General features: G+C 43.6%; 2 protein-coding genes across 2 annotated transcripts; both read right to left on the reverse strand.

Moving 5' to 3' along the window:
- Positions 1 to 99: 99 nt before the first annotated feature.
- itgb7 (integrin, beta 7) lies at positions 100 to 5,419 on the reverse strand. The gene is made up of 15 exons (XM_084705026.1): positions 5,298 to 5,419; positions 5,092 to 5,168; positions 4,422 to 4,617; positions 4,098 to 4,268; positions 3,698 to 3,939; positions 3,422 to 3,577; positions 3,243 to 3,338; positions 3,050 to 3,139; positions 2,693 to 2,836; positions 2,380 to 2,570; positions 1,645 to 1,853; positions 1,194 to 1,404; positions 896 to 1,080; positions 609 to 769; positions 100 to 326 (listed from the first exon to the last, which is right to left on the reverse strand). Exons 1-15 carry the CDS (start codon positions 5,389 to 5,391, stop codon positions 258 to 260), a joined length of 2,292 nt encoding a protein of 763 aa, XP_084561152.1. The 5' UTR covers positions 5,392 to 5,419; the 3' UTR covers positions 100 to 257.
- A 984-nt stretch (positions 5,420 to 6,403) lies between these two features.
- On the reverse strand, positions 6,404 to 13,670 carry pfkmb (phosphofructokinase, muscle b). The gene is made up of 22 exons (XM_084704721.1): positions 13,373 to 13,670; positions 12,106 to 12,179; positions 11,827 to 11,904; positions 11,147 to 11,336; positions 10,840 to 11,005; positions 10,707 to 10,751; positions 10,499 to 10,607; positions 9,766 to 9,861; positions 9,576 to 9,668; positions 9,287 to 9,412; positions 9,118 to 9,182; positions 8,969 to 9,032; positions 8,749 to 8,895; positions 8,568 to 8,638; positions 8,369 to 8,456; positions 8,026 to 8,178; positions 7,781 to 7,945; positions 7,611 to 7,672; positions 7,392 to 7,503; positions 7,186 to 7,285; positions 6,999 to 7,104; positions 6,404 to 6,864 (listed from the first exon to the last, which is right to left on the reverse strand). The coding sequence occupies exons 1-22, from the start codon at positions 13,455 to 13,457 to the stop codon at positions 6,729 to 6,731; spliced, it is 2,331 nt and encodes a 776-aa protein (XP_084560847.1). The 5' UTR covers positions 13,458 to 13,670; the 3' UTR covers positions 6,404 to 6,728.
- Positions 13,671 to 21,071: the final 7,401 nt, after the last annotated feature.

The raw sequence follows: 21,071 nt of genomic DNA on the forward strand, positions 1-21,071 counted from the left end.
ATTTGATCTCATACATTGTATTATGGGGTTTTGATAGAAATACTTGAATTTATACAATGTTTCAATAGAGCAATCACATTCAACACAGGAGGCAACACAGAAAGTATGACAGATTTAATATGGAAAATGGTCAGATGACCATCAATTGTACCACAATTAATGGCGCAATACTAATTTGTTTTCCTCAGAAGCAGGTTTCTCTGCTGAGATGCCCTTTCTAATGTGATTGCTTAACATCTTGATTGGACATCTATGTATTAACCTTCCTGAATGTGCAAGGGGTTCATAATTGTTGTAGTGGCGTCCTTGAACAAGGGGTTGTGGGTCTAAAATATTAAAAAGATACAAGAAAAGTTATGTTATATTATGAGAAATGCATCATGGGCAAATGGCAATGTACCATGCTTGTAATGAGAACTCATTTTAAAAGAACACTTAACAACATTTGGGATACACAAGGTTACACATTATTTGACTTGAAAGCAACAATTCACATGTTTCACTCATAAATGACATAAAAAAAACTCACAAAATAGAGAATAACTAACTACTATTGAAATTGGACAGCTATCTCTTTGCAAGGGCCTGTATATACTGATGTTTCTTACATCTTTCCAGTCGGTGTCCTCCTGTGCTTTGAGGAAGCTGCTGTACTCGCGGCGGTAGTGCAGCTCCAGCAGCAACCGGCTGACCAGGATCACTGCAATGCCGATAAAAATGATACTGGAAACAGAGCTTCCAATAATTACTACGGTCTTGTCAATAGTACCTGGTTAGGAGGGAAAAGGATATTGAATTACCTTTGATCAGAAAGAGGAAATGAAGAAAAAAAACATGGCAACTTGGGTATCAGATTTCTATATGATTGTTATTAGATGTTAACTTGAGGTCTCACTCGGCAAATCTGTGTATACAATGAAAATGTTGCCATTTAACAGCTCCACTTTATATGAGATGGATTCAGTGACGCAGGTATATTGCTGAGGTCCCTGTGATTTAGTGGGCGTCACTGAGCCACATGATGCATTGCAGCTCTTATGGTTGTCCTTGTCTTTTTCCAATGTGCAAGTCATACATTCCCTGAAAGCAAGACAACATGTATACAATCTTGTAAGCACTTGTGATGTAATAAAAAACTGTACATCAGTTATGTGACATTGCCACCACTCAAGTTGTTGTACAAAATATCTTACTTATACTTTTGACAAGCAGTGAGAATCATTGAGCATTTTTCTCCGATAAAGTCTTTGTTGCAGTTGCACTTGTTGCACTCGCATGTTCCTTGTCCACTACACAGCAGACTGTCATCTGACATACACTGGTCTTTCTGTGTGGAGCACTGGCATGCAGAGCCCTCAAAGGTTGTAGTACAGTTACATTTTCCACATTCACAGACCCCATTTCCTTTGGAAGTCAAGATATTTTAGTCAATATTAGTTTTTATGTGATAAAAGGGTATCTTTAGTCTATTTAATCTAGAAACACAATCAAATCCATATGAGAGATTATAATTCATACCGTATAATCATGGCTCCAGGATGTTCATGGCAACCATTATTGTAATTAAAATACTATATTTTCAATATCTTCCATAATACAAATGATTTGATTTATGTTATGTGATGCAGGTTTACTGTTACTTACCCCCACAGAGTTTGTTGTCATGTCTGGCACAGCTACTGTCATCGCAATCACAGAATTCTCCACGGTAGTTGCCCTGGCACACACACTTGCCACAAGCACAGATTCCATGGCCGCTGCAGAGCTGCGTGGAGTTATTTTGGTGACAGGAAACATCGTTGTCTTTGGGCTGCATACACTCACACTTCTGGCCAAGGTGTCCTTCTTTACAACTGTGGGGATGTAAGTTAATCAAACAGATTCAGTTAGGATTGGTTTGAGAATATACTATGAAAAATATTGGTCAATATATCTAATCTGGGCGCCCCGGTGGGTCACCAGGTGGAGCAAGTGTCACACAGGCTAAGGCATTCTCACAAGGGGCCAAGTTCAATTCCAGCCTGGGCCTTTTCCTGCATGTCATTCCCTCATCTCCCTCTCTCTCTCTCTCTCTCTCTCTCTCTCTCTCTCTCTCTCTCTCTCTCTCTCTCTCTCTCTCTCTCTCTCTCTCTCTCTCTCTCTCCCTGCCTTTGTGTCCCTCTCACTCTAACTATGACAATCACAATAAATAAAGGAGATTAAATAACAATAATAATTAGTTTTGACTGTGCACATATAAATATGACACATTAAAAAAAGCCTTTCAATAGTTTTATCTATAATGATTGATTCTTTCTTTGCTTGGCGTAACATTTCTGCATCTGAAGAGCCAGGCAAGGTTTTTTTTTCTCCTAGTCATTACTGTAATAAGGTACTTGCCTGCAGGCTCCACAGCTGAGTGTCCCATTGTGGTGGCAGTGTTGGGAGTCTATCTCTTTGTCGCGGCAATCACAGTCGCACAAGGTTTCTACAGACACCTTCACAGTCTCTGATATGCCTTGGACTTTCAAATAAAACTCTTTATTCCCATTCAGACAATGGTTGCTGGTCAACCGCACCGTAAAGTCCACCTGAATGTGGAAGAGTACAGAAGATGACCCAACAAGATTGAACTCCCCCTGCAGCTTCAGAGCAGTATCTCTTCATAATAAGTCTACTTCCCCTTCCACCAACAAAACCTCTTTTGACAAACCTGCTCATCGATCTTGACATTCATGCATTCTCCTCTCTTTTGCCAGGAAGGGCTGGAGTTAGCAGAAGCACATTTAGACTTGTAGGTCACCTTCAGACCTGAGGGGGCTCCTTGGTGCTCGAGTAGGATGGTGGAGGACAGGTTCTGCCCATATGAATCACAAATCAAATGTAATTGACTGCCTATGTTTTAGTGAGTGTAAATGTATGTAACTGAGTGCATGTCTGTGTGTGTGCGTGTGTGAGAGAGAGAGAGAGAGAGAGAGAGAGAGAGAGAGAGAGAGAGAGAGAGAGAGAGAGAGAGAGAGAGAGAGAGAGAGAGAGAGATGAATTGACAGACAAATGTTTGTATACTCACTCTGTAGGCCTCTGAGATGAGCTGGACCACATTGCTGGAGTCGTTACTCAAAATTCCCACCACTGACTGAGGGATTAGTTTACTTAATGCCTATACAAGGGAGGATGTTTCACAAAAAAAGATAAGAAGTTCAGCACCCGTTAACTCTTTCTCAGGTACAACAAAGTACAGTAGAACCTGTGTTGGGGCTTACATGATAAGCAGAAACGCTGTCCTCAGTGACTGCAAAGATGAGCTGGATGTTATTAGATGAGAGAACCCTGGCCAGGTGCCCAACAGAGGGATAGTCCTGAAAACACATCCAAGTAAATGCAAGTCAAACAATATTGTCAGTTTGTTATCATTAACAAAAAAGTGCAGATAATGTCCCACATATTTAGTGCCATCGTAGAAGCCGCTGCCATTGAGGTGGCATCTCCCATCATGAGGCTCAAATATTCCTGCCAAACTTCCATCTCCAGCAAAATGGAATGTGTCGTCAGATGTGTAGACTAGAATTCTTGTGACATTGGCCCAACCAATTACATCCTGCAGACAGAAATTGAGGAAGAGGCAATAAGACACGATAAGAGTATGAGAATTGTGAAAGAGAAAGACAGAAAGAGAGCAAGAGAGTCATGTGAGTTCATATGGGACAGCCTTGTGTACCTGGCAGACTGCTGCTTGCATGATGGCATCAAAGCCCGCCTCAGGAGAATCCAGGTTCCCAGAGATACTTTGTTTGCTGACCATCCTCTTAAATTCCGCTGCATCTCTAGTAAGGGCCAGAATGTTCTGAAAACTGAAGGCTGGCTGGCAGATGTCCAATCGGCTTGGACAGGGGTCTTTTTTTTTGGCCTTTAACTGGCTAACATAAGGCAGGGCCACCTTGTCCACAAACGATCCAAAGCCTTACAAACAGTGGAGCAGGGTCAGATGAGTTGTTCAACTATGATGGCACAACACGCATGTCTATGTAGTAGTCTATACACACATCGTTGACTCTTTACTTGGATGTAGGTTTTGTACTTGCAAACCTAACATTTTGAGGTTAGGGATCTTAGCTCACCAATTCGGACATGTTTGGTATTCTTGCTGAGAGTTTTGAGGATGTCCTCTCCCAGGTTTTTGATCATGTTAAGGTCATCCTTCATGGAAAACGAGAGGTCCATCAGGTAGTAGAGGTCAATAGGGTAGCCTTCAGCTCTCTTGAATGACACGTTGAACTCAATGGGGACACCTGGGACGGGCCAATGGACATGTTTTCAGCAGCAGAATCAGACACGCATCAAACCTGAGATTTCCTGGCCATTTCAATGCTTATTAATTATAAGCTTTCCACAAGTGTTGCTTTGTCACATACTAGCCTGTAGAAATACCTGTGATAACTCACCAATTCTTAGTTTAACATGAAGATTCTGTGGAGAGAGCTGCACCACAGTGTTCATGTCGCTGCTCAGCTTCTGTTTTTTCAAGAAGGTTAAGGCAGGGAGGGGGTTCATGAGGTCGACCTTCTCACAACCCCTGGTGACCAGAGACTGTGCTGTGTCACACCTGCGCTCACTGGACTCACCTGCCTTCAGGAAGTCCTGGTAAGACCATAATGGAGGGAGATCTAAGATGCTTGGTTTTATGTTATTTGGTTTCATTATATGTACATAACATGTCTTACATGAACGCATTGTTTGTCATATATAAATGTAGTATGTAATGTGGGACTGTGTGGGAGTGAGAACACTGTTTACTGTATGTAAAGCTGACGTGAAACCTAGACAGGAAACGATGAGTAGATGAGAAAGTTGGCTGTGTATGTAATAGCCAGCAAACCACAAATAGAGCGGCAACATGCAACATCATTCAAGTGCAAACATCCAACCACATAAATGTCTAAAAAGGTCAGACAGGCAGACGTTCACTTCTCAATGTGACAGTACATTCCACCATTGAAAGTCCTTTATAAAAAGTACTCTAAACTGGATCAAATGGCTCTTGTTTTACACATACATGTTACAGTACAGAGGGGTTATCCTGAGTCAAATATATTTCAATCAGGAGAATCTCACTTTATGTTTGCACCAGGCACATCCCGGACTCTTCATACACTCTGAACAGTTCCGCTGAGGCACACATCCATGGACTCCTGGAACACCATCCACATAGAGTGTGACTATGGTCAGAGAGTAGGCCATACACAACAATGCACATAGCACAAGGGAATCTGTTGGAGCTTTAAGTAAGTAAACAATACAAGAGCAATGAAGGCACTTACCTGGTCCCACAGAGTGTAGGAGAATGATGGCCAGAAAGAAAATGTTGATCATGTCTTGACACGGACTGAGAGAAGTAGTACAAGAGAATGACATGAGATAAGTGTACGGTGGCAGATGCAGGAGTAGCACACTTCCTCTACAGCGAGCATGAATGTCATTCAACAGACCACATACCACATGTTTTTGTCACGTTTTCGTCACTTGTTGCTCATGGAAACGGATGGTCTACTCACTACAGATATTTCGGAAATCTTATTTTAAATGTCCGAGCAAGAAGAAACTGTTGAAGAAGTTGGCATGTTTAAGGCAGATTGGAGTCAGATGGCTGAGTGTTTGGGAATCGGGCTATTACTCAGAAGGTTGCCGGTTTGATTTCTGGTCGTGCTAAATGACGTTGTGTCCTTGGGCAAGGCACCTCGCCCTACTTGCCTCGGGGGGGATGTCCCAGTACTTACTGTCAGTCACTCTGGATAAGAGTGTCTGCTAAATGTAAATGCATTGATAAACCATGAATCACATATCAGGCAACTGTGACGGAGATCTCTGACTGTAGAAAGAGCATGTCTGGCCAACAAGTTGAGAAAAAGCAGAATAATTGACTAATAATAATGTCAAACAAATGAAAAAGTATAGTACATGTAATGTAAATGTAATACTGTGAAAAGGTCCTGAAGGTCTATTCCACTTAAAATGTTACATTGCATAAACCAAACAATACTGCTATAAGCAGTCAACCTGGTTTAAATAATTCTGAATTCTTTTTTAACAGGATTCAATATTTCAGTACTTTCAGAGTCAGTATTCAATAAACGTTTGGATCTCAAATCTGAAACTTGTACAAGTGAGTGAAAAAAGTGAGAGCTACTTTACATGTCTGATTGAGATATCTGTCATCCTGTTTCCTACTTTTCTTTCCTCTTTTCAGTTTCGACAAACATGTGGTTGTCATCACTCATCATCTCCTTCACTCTGCAGAACCATCCAATGCCTTTTGGCTAAACAATGCATTGTAGAAAGTAAATACATTTTGTGTCAATCACTGATTGTAATATTTGTAAAACAGAAACTGTTGACATTATTTAAAAGAAGGAAGCATACTCAATCATATTTGAAGACTTACATTTTATTTTGGGACCAGAAGCTACTTATGGTGCACAGTAAGTCTGCAGAACACAGGAAGTACCATGTTGTGGGCAGGCGGCTGCAGAGTGCTGCTGCTATGCAGTGAAGAGATAATGCCAAATCGCTTTTTTACCTTCACACATGATAATATGGCTCCACAAGACAAAGTGTCTATAGACATTACACTTGTCCTATTGAGTGAGTTATCATAATAGTGTTCCAGCCTCTTGACAGAGAGGGTGATGATTAGTGATGATAATTTTGATAATTATAATGAATATATATTTGTGTGTGTGTGAGGAAAACATCTAAACAAGTCCTCTCTTTTTAATGATATGTTCCATGTGAGCGTTCTCGGAGGTGTCCAGGCTGATATTGTACTTGGCCAGGATCTTCAGGATGGGCCTCAGCTTAATCCACCACTGGTTCTTGGGGATACGGTGTCTAAAGGTGGACAGAAAGGAGGGAGGTGTACAGATGAAGGCATGGGAACAATACAACTTTTCAAATATCACAGGTACAATGTTGAGGCGACGGATAAGTGAGATGGAGAAGAGATGTGAAGAAGAGGGTCTCACTCAATGTCGGTGTGGTCCTTGAGTTCTACCAGGGGCTGGAATACCAGGGACCTCTTTTTCATGCCCAGTACACAGGCTGAGTCAGGAGAGTTGGCAAAGATACGACCTAGGGAGACACACATCCGTCAAGAGGCATCAGGCTGTTACAGGGACTGTTCAATCTAGACGATTTCCTGTCTGTTCTCACCATGTCTGTAGCATTCCTTCAGCTTGTCAGTCAGCCATAGAACAGACTTAGCCCCCATCTTGGTGCCAAAGTTCCTGTCAAAGGGAGTCGGGGTTCCACCCTGAGCACAGAAACAGAAAGAAAAATGGAAGAGTATGGTTTGTGAGCGTGAGAGAGAAAGAGAGGTCAAATTACAACAATGGAACATAGGAGGTGGTGAGTCAGACCTGCTGCATGTGGCCCAGGACGTTCTTCCTGCAGTCAAATACTCCCTTGCCCTCCTCTGAGTACAGGTTGAAAATGAAGTCTGTGGTGTAGTTGGCGTTACATTTTTCATTCCTGTTGGCAAGAGGATTAATTAGCGGACAGAGGTGTGTTTCCACTCCACATGTAAAAGTAGCTCTAGAAACAAAGAAAACAAGTTTGTCTTCACAAACTTCACCCACCTAAGGATCAGACCTCTTTTCACTGTTGTCTTCATCTTCTCTACCAGGTGCTCCACATTCATCTAGAAATCAACACAAGTCAAAACAGATGTACATGGCTTTTCCATCAGTCCATCCATCCATCCATCCATCCATTCATCCATCCAATATTCCATCCCGTGACCTCTGACCTCCAGGTCATGAATGCCAAAGTGTTCCTCGTGGATGTAGGCAGCGTCAGCTCCAGACGCCAGGCCGGCCATGGTTGCCAGGTAGCCACAATATCCCCCCATGGTCTCAATGATAAACACTCTCCTCTTAGTGCCTGCAGCAGACTGCTTGATCCTGTCACAAGTCTGAGAGAGAAATACCTATTTAAAGATGCGCGTGTGTGTGTGCATGTGTGCGTCTGTGTGTGTGTGCGTAGGACTCTGACCGAGGTGATGGTGTTTACGGCAGTGTCAGCTCCAATGCTGAAATCAGAGCCCGGGATGTTGTTGGAGACAGTAGCGGGAATGACCACCAGGGGAATACACAGTTCCTCATACTTTTCCCTGGCCTGCACCAGCTCCAAACCACCCATAAATGCCTGCCAGAGAGGGGGGTCATTTATGGTATGATGTAAGTTATATTATATTATTTATAATATACATACACACAATGAAAGGGGACTGACAAACCATCATAAGTGTAAAGTGACTTTGAGTATTTTGAAAAGCGCTATATAAATAAAATGTATTATTATTATTATAAGAGGGAATTATTTTAGAAGCTCTCACCTCAAAGCCTCCAATGATGACCAGAGCGTGAATATTGAACTTAGCAATGTTAAGACTGATCTCCTCTATCAGCTTACCCGGCAAGGACCTTCACAAGAGAAGGCAAAGACGCACACACACACACACACACACAAACCTAAACACAGACGTACACACAAACTCCAGTGGCAAATTGTCATGTTCCATCGAGATCTCATACCTCTTGGTGCCAAGCATACAGCCCCCCTTCCCAGTCCAACCTCCTACTCCAGCCCAGGAGATGGGCTCAATCTGGAGGGGAAGGATTACATAGAGATGAGAAAGAGAGAGAGAGAAACGGCAGGGGAGAGTAAGAGAGAGAAAAAGACAGAGAATACTCTATGATGAAAACCAGGATGTACCTGACCGTAAGCCAGGCCCTCAAAGCCATCATGTACAGCCAGCATTTGGTGTCCCTGGATGAGGCCAATCCTGACAGCTGAACGCACCGCCGCATTCATCCCAGCGCAGGGAGCGCCCACGTTTACTATGGCTATGTTGATGTTGCTCTGAAAAGAGGCAAATACATTAGAATTTGTGCACGAAACAAAAAAAATAAATAATATACTTACATTTACTCACCTTTGTTTCTGGGGGGTGCACGTGAGCAAGCATTTTGTAAGTGTTCCAGTTGTTCTCAAAGCTCCTGAAATTAAAATCATAGTTTGAGGTCTGCAAAATAGTTCATAATGTAGAAAATGAAAAGATAATAAAGGGAAAATATGTCTCACTTTCCCCTGAGCTTGACAGCATCTTCAAACCTTCCCTCAGCCATGGCTGTGGTTACATCTTTTGTCTGAAAAGGGAAAAAATATCATTAAGAATAATGGAATGGGTATTTTTTATTTGTATTTCGTTTGGTCAATAGGGAGGACATAATGTTTCCTAATGTCAGCTCACCACTTGGACACACTCCATGAGGGGCAGTCTAACTGCCATGTTTCCAGACAGACTGACCACACAGGCAGGTGTTTCTGGTGTGGCCTCAAGCAGGGCCATCACTGCCTCCACACCCATCCTGCTGCCCTGGAGAGGAGAGGAGAGGAGAGGAGAGGAGAGGGGGGAAGAAAGGAGAGAGTGAGTGAACCCTGTTGGTAATTAATAGATGCCAGTGAAGCAGACAAATCAGCCAATCTGTTGACGTATACATTGAACAGATGTAGACTTTTCTAGAAGCAGTGTAGGTTACCAGGATCCTGTCAAAAGCCGAGGGAGTTCCGCCTCTCTGGACGTGTCCCAGGATGGTGGCACGGGTGTCAAATCCCAGTTTCTCAGACACCAGCTTTACACACATAAACAAACAAACTAATCATAGTTAATCCACCATGTACAATAATGTCATGATGAGAGAGTCTTGTGTACCTGCTGTGTTCACTCACCTTCTTGAGCATGTCACAGGTGATGGGTTTGCCTTGACGGTTCAAGGCTCCCTCAGCAACGATGATGACATTCAGACGAGAACCACGCTCTCTTTGCTGTAGAAGAGAGAGACGTACACTGAACAATATTCACCATTTGGCTGCATTAGCCCTGTAAGATCCGATTTAAAATTACAAAATCATCTTTTTTTGAACCACCTTTACATAACCAACGGGTTATATTGTCTTGCCTTCCAATGCTATTAGATAAATGTGGTCTTTCAAAAAAACAAACAATTAAAGAGCCAAAGGTGACGTTGTTATTTTATAAGGGGTCTTACAGTGCCGGGGCACCTGTTGACTGCTATCCCAAATGTCTTGATGTTTTGATATTTTTCATGGCAGAGAATCCCCAATGGTCATGTAATGTGGAACATGTAAGGACAGGTTCTTTGAAGTGTGATTGACATTAGCAAAATAATAAACTAGTCAACTGGGCTGATGTTGAGTACTGTATCTTTTCAGTTATGTCTGTATATGACATGAGGCAGAGAGATGATTTAGCAATGTCATTTTAAAAATGTTTTCATTTACTCTTGTCACAGAAGTCATTTTGTTTTTGAATGAATTTGACACGATGGTATTGATTCCCTACAACCACGCAAATAATGTGTATGGCAAAGGAGAGAGAGACTGAACGATGATGGAAAGTGTGAGAGTGAGAAGGACTATAGAATAGTAGAAAGTGTTGTACATCAGTCAGTCTCCTGCAGAGATGTTGCTCCCAATTCTCCTCAGGGGGCATTTCTGGGATAAACACCCAGTCTGCTCCGCAGGCCAGGGCTGTCACCAGGGCCAGGTACCTGGGTCAGAGGGCAAGGAGGATTAGTAGCTAGCAGACACACACATACACACATACACAGATATAGTACAATAGGCAAATACACACAAAGAGAACTCACCCGCAGTGTCTGCCCATGACCTCCAGGATGAAGGTTCTCTGGTGGCTGTTGACAGATTCTCAAGTGTGAGTGAACCACAGTATCTGTGTGTGTGTGTTCCTTAATGTCTATGTTGCGTGGGGTGTGTGTGTACCTTTGCGCTGTTGTGGTGATGGCATCCACCACCTCAATGATGCGGTGCAGGGCGGAGTCGGTGCCGATGGTCATGTCGGTGCCACAGAAGTCGTTGTCAATAGAGCCCACCATGCCTACGATGTTCAGGTGGGAGGAACTTTTGACTTCTGTCTCTGTGATCTTGCCTGGTGTGGTGGACAATAAATAGAAGGATAACTATGAAAACTGCATGACAGAACAGCAACTGAGTTTTCTTTAACGTTCGAGTGATGGGCAGATATAGAGATGTCCGTTGATGTTCTGGTGCTGTACTGAAGGCATCTCACCTGCTTTCAACAGGATAGCCAGCAGCTCGCTCCACTCTGTGCGAAACTGGTTTGCACCGGTCAGACTGCCATCCCCACCAATTACACAAAGGTTTGTGATGCCTCGCTTCACCAGATTGTAGGCAGCCTTGGTACGTCCCTCCTTGGTGCGGAAGTCTTGACAACGGGCGCTGCCGATCACAGTGCCACCCTGAGGCCAGGCAAAGTATTACATTGTGAAAAAACAAGCTAGAGAAGGACGATAGAGAGAAGGAGAGAGGGAGAGAGAAGGATGGAAAGAGAGGGAGAGAGAGGGATAGAAAGAGAGGGAGAGGGAGAAGGTCTTTCTGAAGACCATTAAGTCCATCTGTTGAAGTGAACCTTGACATTTGAATGGCACCTTGAGTTAAGGGACTCCACCAGTCTGATACCTGATAAAGTTACACATCCTAGCACCGCCATGAAAAGATTATACATGGTCAGAGCCACGGGAGAGTTGACTAAAAGGGCGATTGTGATGTCATCTGAGATGTGTGTGTGTTCATGTGTAGATTTGTGTGTGTTCATGTGTAGATGTGTGTGTGTTCATGTGTAGATGTGTGTGTGTGTTCATGTGTAGATGTGTGTGTGTTCATGTGTAGATGTGTGTGTGTTCATGTGTAGATGTGTGTGGGTTCATGTGTAGATGTGTGTGTTTTCACCAGTTGCAGCATCATGGACACACTTTCCCAGGTGGCAGGACGGATGTTATCTCCTCCATCCACTAGGCCCTGGTAACCCTGGATACAACACAACACAACTGGAATGCTCAGGTTGATGAGTAACACTGGCCTGTACAGACACAGAACACAGCTGATGAACAAGGAAAGGATCTTCTCATGAAGAAATACTTTTAATGTGATTCATCACCCACTGATCCAGTCAGTAAACTGTAAGTGGTTGGGTAAAGCAGGTGAGGGGGAGAGAGTTGTAAAGCTGACCTCATGGACGAAGAAGACTTTGGCTCCAGTGTAGATGCCAACTCTGACTGTGGCCCTGACTGCTGCATTCATACCTGGGGGACAGAGGTTTGGTGGTCTGTATATTCATCATACTTTATACTAGGCCTGTCATTGTAATAAAACCTTCACACAGTCAAAACTAAAACATGGCTGAATCCTTCTTAACATAATTAGATTTTCATGGAGATCCCCTGTGTGTAAAATGGTACTTTACTGTAAATCTTTCTGGTACAGTAATTGTGTAAACTGTAAGTGTGTCTGTGCTCAGTGGAATTGGCAGGCTTGTTTACATAGTTCTGTCACTTGAAGCCGTGACACACAAGTCTCAGTCTAAATGGCAAAGCCTGTGGATTGTATGACAGTGAGGGGGCCAGGCGAGTTTCCTCTTTCAGCAAGAGTATGAAAGGTGTAGAGGAGGAAGGGAAGGGAGAGAACTTAGATAGAGGGTACTGCACTCCACTCCAATCACCAACTCACCATGTCATAGACAGATGACAGAAAGGTCACATATCTAAAATTAGATACCCTATAACAGATACATAGAGGGTAAGAGAGAGAAAGAAAGCGAAATAGAGTAAGAGAGACAGAGAGAAAGAGAGAAAGACAGCCTTACAAAATTAAGATATGCAGACAGATATGCTTCCTCAAACCCAAATCCACACACACACACACACACACACATGCACACACGCATACACCCACACCCACACCCACACACACACACACACACACACACACACACACACACATAAACAGGCTCCCACTAGATCAGAAAGTCATACCGGGTCAGCATCAGACATCACAAAGGTCAGAGTTTAGATCTTCACTATTAGGCAAAAGGTCAAGGGGGAGTATCCCTGACAACCACTCTGTGGCTCAGGTGACCCCAGCTGATGAAGTTCATGCTGTCCTTTCTATCTATATGATAAGATGTATCTATATGGCAACTGGAAACTCGCAAGCATTTCACAGCCATTTCCATGACTTGCCAAAATGCCACATTTCTACTTTATAACAGATGCTACCCCCTGAACACATAATAGAACAAAGCCACCCTTCTCTGCGTCACCTCCCTGTCAGCAGTTTCTGCTCTGACGGTGGGAACCAACTCCAGTTTCCCAGACAGGTGTGCCTCGGCAGAAGCAGCTCAATCACCCTGTGAGCATGACCATACCTGGCCCAGGCAGTCCTGTCATCCTCATATGCCCCCTTGCATTGTTTACCACCCTGGTGCTCCTTTACTCACCCTGGGCATCACCCCCAGAGGTCAGCACAGCAATGGCCCTGCCGACCCCCATCTTGGTGGGGTCCACGTGAGCTGTCTGTGCCATGGTCCTAGCGGAGGTCCCTGTGTTAGAGAACGCTTGCAGGAAAAGATGGTGACAGAATAAAAAGACAGAAGTGAAGGAGAAGATGTCAGAGAAGGTTTGACTCTGATCCTGTTCTGCCCAGTCTATTGGTGTGGAGTCTCCTTATCTCTCTATCCCTGTCCACTCACTCTCTCTGCCTGGATAGGAAAGTAAGTGAGCAGGACAGGGAGTGCAGCATAACTACTCTGCGGCTGGCATGTACTAGCCACGTGCCTAAACACACACACATACACACGCTCACACACATGCATACACACACTTTTTCTCTCACTATGTCTCTCTGTCTCCTCCCACTAGCCTAAATATAAAACTCCCAATGGCCTTTATTCAATTAAATGCCTCTCATGTTCTTACAGAATACATCTGAATGCAAATGCTGTAGATTTTATCCAAAGTGATGTATTGGGGGGATTTGAAGCTGCAACCTCTTGATCCGCAGTCTAATGATGCTCTACCAAAGTTATACCCAATGCAACTTAAATCAATGATCTGCCTTTTTTTTGCTTCCCATATTTACAAACATGCCTCTGTTTTGTCTAGGTTATTTGTAGAATACTCTAAATAATCTCATCATATCTAGGTGCTGCATGGTGGAAGACTGCGTATGTGGTCGGGCTTGTTGCACCGATGTACCAGAATCAGGCAGATTCATTGAGTTTAGATAATATTATGTGTCAAAAACATTGTCAAACACATAGTCATTTATGATTTTGTCAAATCATAGTTATGATTTAGTCAAATCATAGTTGGTACAGTAATCCTGGCAGAGCTCTAATCCCCCATGGATTGCTATGTCTACAACCTAGCGTGAAGATTTTATTTTGTTGATTTAATAGGAGCCGTACTTACAACACAGCCAGAACAACAGTAGGGCCCCAGTCAGCTGAGGAGCTCATTTTGATCTGCAGTGCCTGAACAGAAAGATATGAAAAACAATACAATCTGATACAAACATTACAACGCAAACCATTAAAAACAATACACTTCTCAAAAAGCAGATACATACAAAACAAATCATTCAACCTATAGATTAGATACATGTAGCAGTGGGTGTGAGCATCTGAGCAAAACAAGTTCAATAACTCAGAGGGAGTCTGGAGGGACAGAGACAGGGATGTCTAGCTCAGGTATGAACCGTGGGCACAACTATTTCCTATATTGTAAACCTTTTGTCGATTTGAAAGTTATTGTCGATTGTATTCATAACTACCAATAACTATGTGTTTAGTTTTCAACTGATGAGATTTATGTGCTTGATCTGCCTAAATGATGAATACACCTGAAATTAAATTAATTAATATCCCATATGCACTATAGTCTCGCTAACCCCCCAAAAATATATTATAATAATAATCTAGATCTCCTCCCTTCAGTTGACCAATCCATTATCAGTCACATATTCTATGTTAAGTCTGTCTCAGCTGGTTTAATAGGGCTGTCTTTAAATAGACTGTAAAAGTCAATGCTTGTTGGGGGAGCTAGCCAATGAAGACCACACCTCCTCTCCCCCTTTACCCTGCCCACCCCCCTTCCCAACTTCCATTGCTACTGTTAATCTGCGGATATGCTCAGCCCAGCCAAGAGGGACATCCTACACCAAGCATCTAATGTGGACCTAATAAGCATCCACATGTAACAGTTCAGTAATGCATACAGTATTCTCCACATACAACTACACATCTCTCTCTCTTTTTCTCCTCTTTCTGTTTTTTTCTCCTACTCTCTCTCACATTCACGCACATGCACACACACACACACACACACACACACACACACACACACACACACACACACACACACACACACACACACACACACACACACACACACACACAAGAAGATAAATACTTTTTAATTGGCAAAAAGGCGTTGTTCACATGGGTCACCAGGACAGATCGCTCTAATTGCCACCAAAATTGCCACCAAATGTACACATTTCCAAAGAAAAAACACAACCCGTGACACACAGAACAACACAAATGCTCTTTAGAATCGCACCACATAAATCTATCAACAAAGCAGACATGTACAAACATGTGTGTTCTTTTTTATTTATCCAGCCAATCCCAAGGTTCCCATGGGGACTGAGTGTCGTGCAGTGCCGTCTCTGGTGGTGAGGTCTGGTCGATAGTACCATTTCCAGATAATCCTTGCTCCCATCTTCCCCGAAAGTCTGAACACTAACACAGCCTGTTATAAACCATCTGGATCAATACATCACCCTCTCTGAACAAAACACTTCCCTTGCTGATTAGGGGGAACTAGAGCTATGAAATATGGACTAGCCACATGTGTGCATGGGGATCACAATATTTGACATACACCAGGATCTATGAGCTGTGACAAGAAATACATAAGTGTTTTGGTTAAGTGCAACTAGTTAGACATTCCTCTACACGTATAGCATCAATACTGAACAACATATACATGTATAGCAGTACTGAAGACATGCAAATTCATGGAAACATGAACACATCGAATTAATCTTATGTGATCATCAAAACAAAAGGCCTGCGCTCTTCTTTCATGCTGCCACACTTCTCTCCCCAGTTTGTCTGCAGTAGCCTAATCATGCAGATGTGTGAGTGTTTGACTAGGAATGTTGGAAGAAATGATGAGATTACTGCAGATGTAGGGAATTACAATCTGTTTCCACAGTGGTTCATGTGTTGCTCCGAGCACCAGAGACACCACGGAGGAGACAGAAGCAGCCAACAGGTGGCAGCAACATCTGCAACATCCCCTCTCTCTTGGTCCACGTGGATCTCGAACACCCTTACAGAGGGAGAGGGAGGGTGCAAACCGCGGCCCTAATAAATCATGTGCAGAAACTGTCGGTACAAATTATGTAAAATTTTATTGCACTTTAATCAGCTCAATGAATGTTTTAATAGGCCGATATTTCAGTGTATGAATGGCAAGGCTGTGATAAATTGTCTTGGATTGTGTGTAGCTACATTGGCCCCTACCATCGTCTCTCCCCCTCTCTCTCTCTCTCTCTCTCTCTCTCTCTCTCTCTCTCTCTCTCTGTCTCTCTCTCTCTCTCTCTCTCTCTCTCTCTCTCTCTCTCTGTCTCTCTGTCTCTCTCTTGTCTCTCCCCCCCCCCCTCTCTCTCTCTCTCTCTCTCTCTCTCTCTCTCTTTCTCTCTCTCTCTCCCCCTCTCTCTCTCTCTCTCTCTCTCTCTCACTCTCTCTCAATGGAGATACAGGGAGTGCATCTACTGTTTACATTTCATTATGTTTATGTTCCTGTCCTAGTACTAAAGATTTGTGGGCATTTCATATTTTATACAAGAAGCTCTTAAATGGGACTCGATCATCCTGCTGCCCTACCTTACACATTGTTCTACCTTCCCCAGGAAACACATACCTTGGTGTCTATCCCTTCCTGTACTTTGTGGTAGTTCTCTCCCTCATCTCATCCCCTCTCGTCATTCTTGTCATATCCTTCCTCGTTAATTAATCACAGTTGAACACTGGGCTCGACCCCACCTTAGGGCCTCCCACACCGTTTAATGTCTCTTTACCCTTTCCACCTCACATGACTCCTTCCCTACTCCCTCTCTAACTTCCCCCTCCCTCTCTTGCTCTCTATCTCTCAATGGATTTCTGTATCTCTTCATTTGTCATCCCTGATCCCACTCTCCCATCATGTACATAAATGAATCACCCTTTATCCCTTTTCTCCCTCCCTATCATCCTCTCTCTTTCCTAGTTTTTACGTTGACCTTTAGCCCTCCCACAATTACTCTCTCTCTCTTCTCTGTCATCCTCCCTCTTTCCATCCCTATCCTGCCCCCTTGGCAGAGAAGTCTAATGGAATGCAAAATCAACATGCCTGTGACATTTTGGGCCCAGATCCTGCATACCTCCCCACCCCTCCTTCGCCTAAACCCACTGTCCGACCTCAGTAGCAATGATATACGACGGGGTGGTACGATGCTTCTAATAAGGGCATAGGTGAGAATGAGGCGAGGGGGTAGGAGGGCTGTAATTAAACAACAAGGTGGTGTTGGTAGGAAACTGGCGAGAAGAGGTAAAACCGCGGCTATCTGCTGGGAAAACAATAAATCAACCCCCCAATCTCCCAATGCATGCTCCAGCCCCCCGGCCCCTCAGCACCCCCCCTCCAAAAAAGCAATTCCGCCATGTCTTGTTAGCTCATTCGTCTTCATCAGGACCAGTGGGAGGTTCGGACTACCCCCCTCCCACACACACACACACACACACACAAATCTGCCCTTCCTCCAAGTCCAAATGGATCAGAGCAGAACCAGTCAGTGGATCAGCGTGGGTCCTGGTATTGTGTCATTTACAAACACATACATGCTCCTTTACATACATGCACTCACATACAAGCCACTACAGCAAAGCTAATTAGTATCAGTGTTTGCACATATGAGCCCTGATCATACCCTGGCAGTGTTAATGAGTACCTAGTTAACACACGCAGCACGCTAGCGCTAGTCATGGCCAATTAAGGGTTGACTAATTAATAAGACATTTCCTGCAAGGCGTATGGATATGTAAATTAAGATTCAGGAAAACAAGATTTTACTATCACTGCTTTCACATCATTTTGTATATGTTCCATGAGATGTATTTCAAGCAAAAGATTATACTCTAAAACAGATTTGATTCCATTAAACCAGACACATTTAATGTTTTTTAGCTGTGCACTGCACAACAGTGAGAATAAAAACATTGTATTCACTTCAAGAAACAAGAGGACAATGTAAAAGATAAACACCACAAGTGGGGTCAGAAGCTGTCAATCAACACTTCCCCTGTCATTCATCAGCCCTGACTCTGATTGACAGCTGTCAATCCATGTGACCAGTCCTGACTTACAGTGTGTCAGACTGGTCACCGGGGGATGGGTGTTGCCCATGTCACAAGAGTGGGACATGGACACGGGGGTGGTGTGAGGGTCCAGGGGGGAAGACAGGGTCCTGAGACGGGGGTGAATACACATCAAATGAGGTGGTCCACTGTGCATGTTCTCAATCTTCCTTAGCCCAAGAGGAGAGGGAAAGGAGAGTTGTAGGCAGACTGTGAGAGAAAGAGAAAGATTTAGAGAATGCCTCCTTACATTGCCTAGTGCTTGGCCAAGTTGTGCTGTGTGGGCTTCAGAATGCTATTCGTGTTTTTCTATTTACATCAAACCAAATGGGGGCTTTCACTGTGCATGCTTACCTCCTTTTGTTTTCTTACTGGCAGCTTGTCTTAACCTCAGTGCAGTCAAAAACGACAGGCAGAAGAGAACACAGAGACGCGGCGAGATCGAATGAGACAGAGATTAAGAAATACAGAGAAATACAGGCACCACTAATCTGAGAAGTGTTCTGCAACATTTAAAGTCTGTCTTACTGCTTGAACAATGCCACTTCCTCTGACACCACATAGTGAGACCACACCCACACTGACAAATTACAGTAACAAGTTAATTAATAAAAAATAGGAAGAAACAGAAAATATTCCTAAAACCAGCTGTAATTTATGAGGAGAAGAGAAGGGAGGGAGTGACAAGTGGAGAGGGAGAAGAGATTGGGATGTGTACTATTTTTGCTCAATGCAAATAATACAGCAACTATGTCATAGGTGAATGCACCTCACGTCCTCCCTCTCTCAGGATGGGCAGGAATGAAAAAAAGGAGAAAAAAGAGAGGAGAAAGGAAAGAAACATAAAATGAGAAATGCTAAATGGGTAGAGGGACGACTACAAGTTTGATTTTTGAAGCACGTCTGAGCATTTCTTGTCACGGTCTCTGTGGCTAGGTGGGAAAAGACACAGGAGAAGGTTAGAAAGGGAGAGCAGGAGAGAGAAAGAAAGATAGTAGAAGACAAACGGATTTGGAAGCAAAGGGAGTGTCGAAATCAAAAGGGAGTGTCAAAAAACGACAGCAGCATACACATGTCAAATCTTGAAAGCGTTCACCTTTTAAAGACAACCTGACGGTGAGTAGGATTGTTTAATATGACAGGGGCTATTAACAGAGGATGCCAGAGGAAGGGAGAGGGTGATAGGAGGCAATGATACACTAGGAGAGAGGAGTGAGGTGGGAAAACAGCTGGAGGCAAAGCTGGAGAGGTATGTTGTCAATTTTACTTTGGTCTTCGGTCCTCCACCATTCTATTCTCTAGAGGTTGTAATGCACACACACACACACACACACACACACACACACTGATCCATCGGTCTGGCAGACTGTCTGATCCTCCATTTCTCCTCAGGGAGGTGTTAGTGTGGAGAAATCTGAGGGATCATTTGGCCACCACTGTGAGAGGAGTAATAATTTTCTCTTTCTCTTGCTCTCATACACACACATACTTCTCAAAAACTTGAGTTCCGTCGCACACGTGCGCACACACACACCCTTTGACATCACATTGTAATGGCTGGAGCATGTGCAGGACCCCCCCCCCCACCCACCCACACACACACACACACACACACATACATACACACACAGATACATACACCTACACACATACACACCTAATCATTACATTCAATATGGGATTGGAGGTGTGTGGAATGAACATTCTTATCATGGTGGTCAGCTGTCTCCTCAGACACACAGCATCAAATCCAGCCCAGATCCGTGCTCTCCACAGCAGCCCAGAACAACGAGGAAGAGCATGAGAACTGATGGAGAACTGAGAGAAAGAGAGATGGAGAAACAGGGGGATGTTGTGGTGGATGGGGTTGTAGAGTGAAGGTAAAGCAGAGAAACTGGTTGTTTGTGTTAGTGTGTGTGGGTGCATGGGTGTGTTTTAACGTGTGCATTTCCATTGCTCCCTGAGTGTGTATGGTAAGATCAATATCAAGCATCAGCGCTATGATTCCATATTCAGTCTGGGGGCCTATCAGAGAGAATGTCAACAGTGTCTGTTGAGACCAGCAACCCCCCAACACGCATACACACCTCAAAAAGCCCACCAACACATTCACCTCCTCTCCCTCCTACCCGTTACCTCCTCCCCAATTTATTATTAACGAGCTGGCAGGGGCTCGTTATCGGCCGCTACACAATGCAGCTTCCACAAACAAAGCCCAGCGCTCCACACCGGCCCTGCGTAATTGCCTTCTTCTTCCATGTCTGCTTCCTACAGTCTCTTTCTTTTGTAGACACCTGCTTTAGGAGAACCTCAACAGTAAACAAACGGACACACTCTCCAGAGCTAATTTTGTATCTCTATCTCTCTCTCTCTCTATCTATCTCTATCTCTCTCTATCTCTCTCTATCTATCTATCTCTATCTCTATCTCTCTCTATCTCTCTCTCTATACATATATTTTTATATATTTTATATATTTTATTTTTTTCTCTTTTCTTTCTCTTCTGTCTTTCTCTCTATACGTCCTCCTCAATCCACCTGGACATTCATTCATGTGCCTGTCCCCTTAGTGTCAGGTGATGATGATCCATTCAACCCTACACACAGACGTGTCTGTGAGGCTAGAAGTGACCATCCCGCTGTGAGGAAAAGCTCTCCAAAGTTTTCATCATGTGACCTTAGAACACACGTTTTTCTACTATATATACTGAAGATGTTTTGGTTTCCTCTGTAAT

Source organism: Hypomesus nipponensis, chromosome 9 (assembly GCF_054491055.1).
Source record: "Hypomesus nipponensis isolate SF chromosome 9, ASM5449105v1, whole genome shotgun sequence".
NCBI classification, from domain to species: Eukaryota; Metazoa; Chordata; class Actinopteri; order Osmeriformes; family Osmeridae; genus Hypomesus; species Hypomesus nipponensis.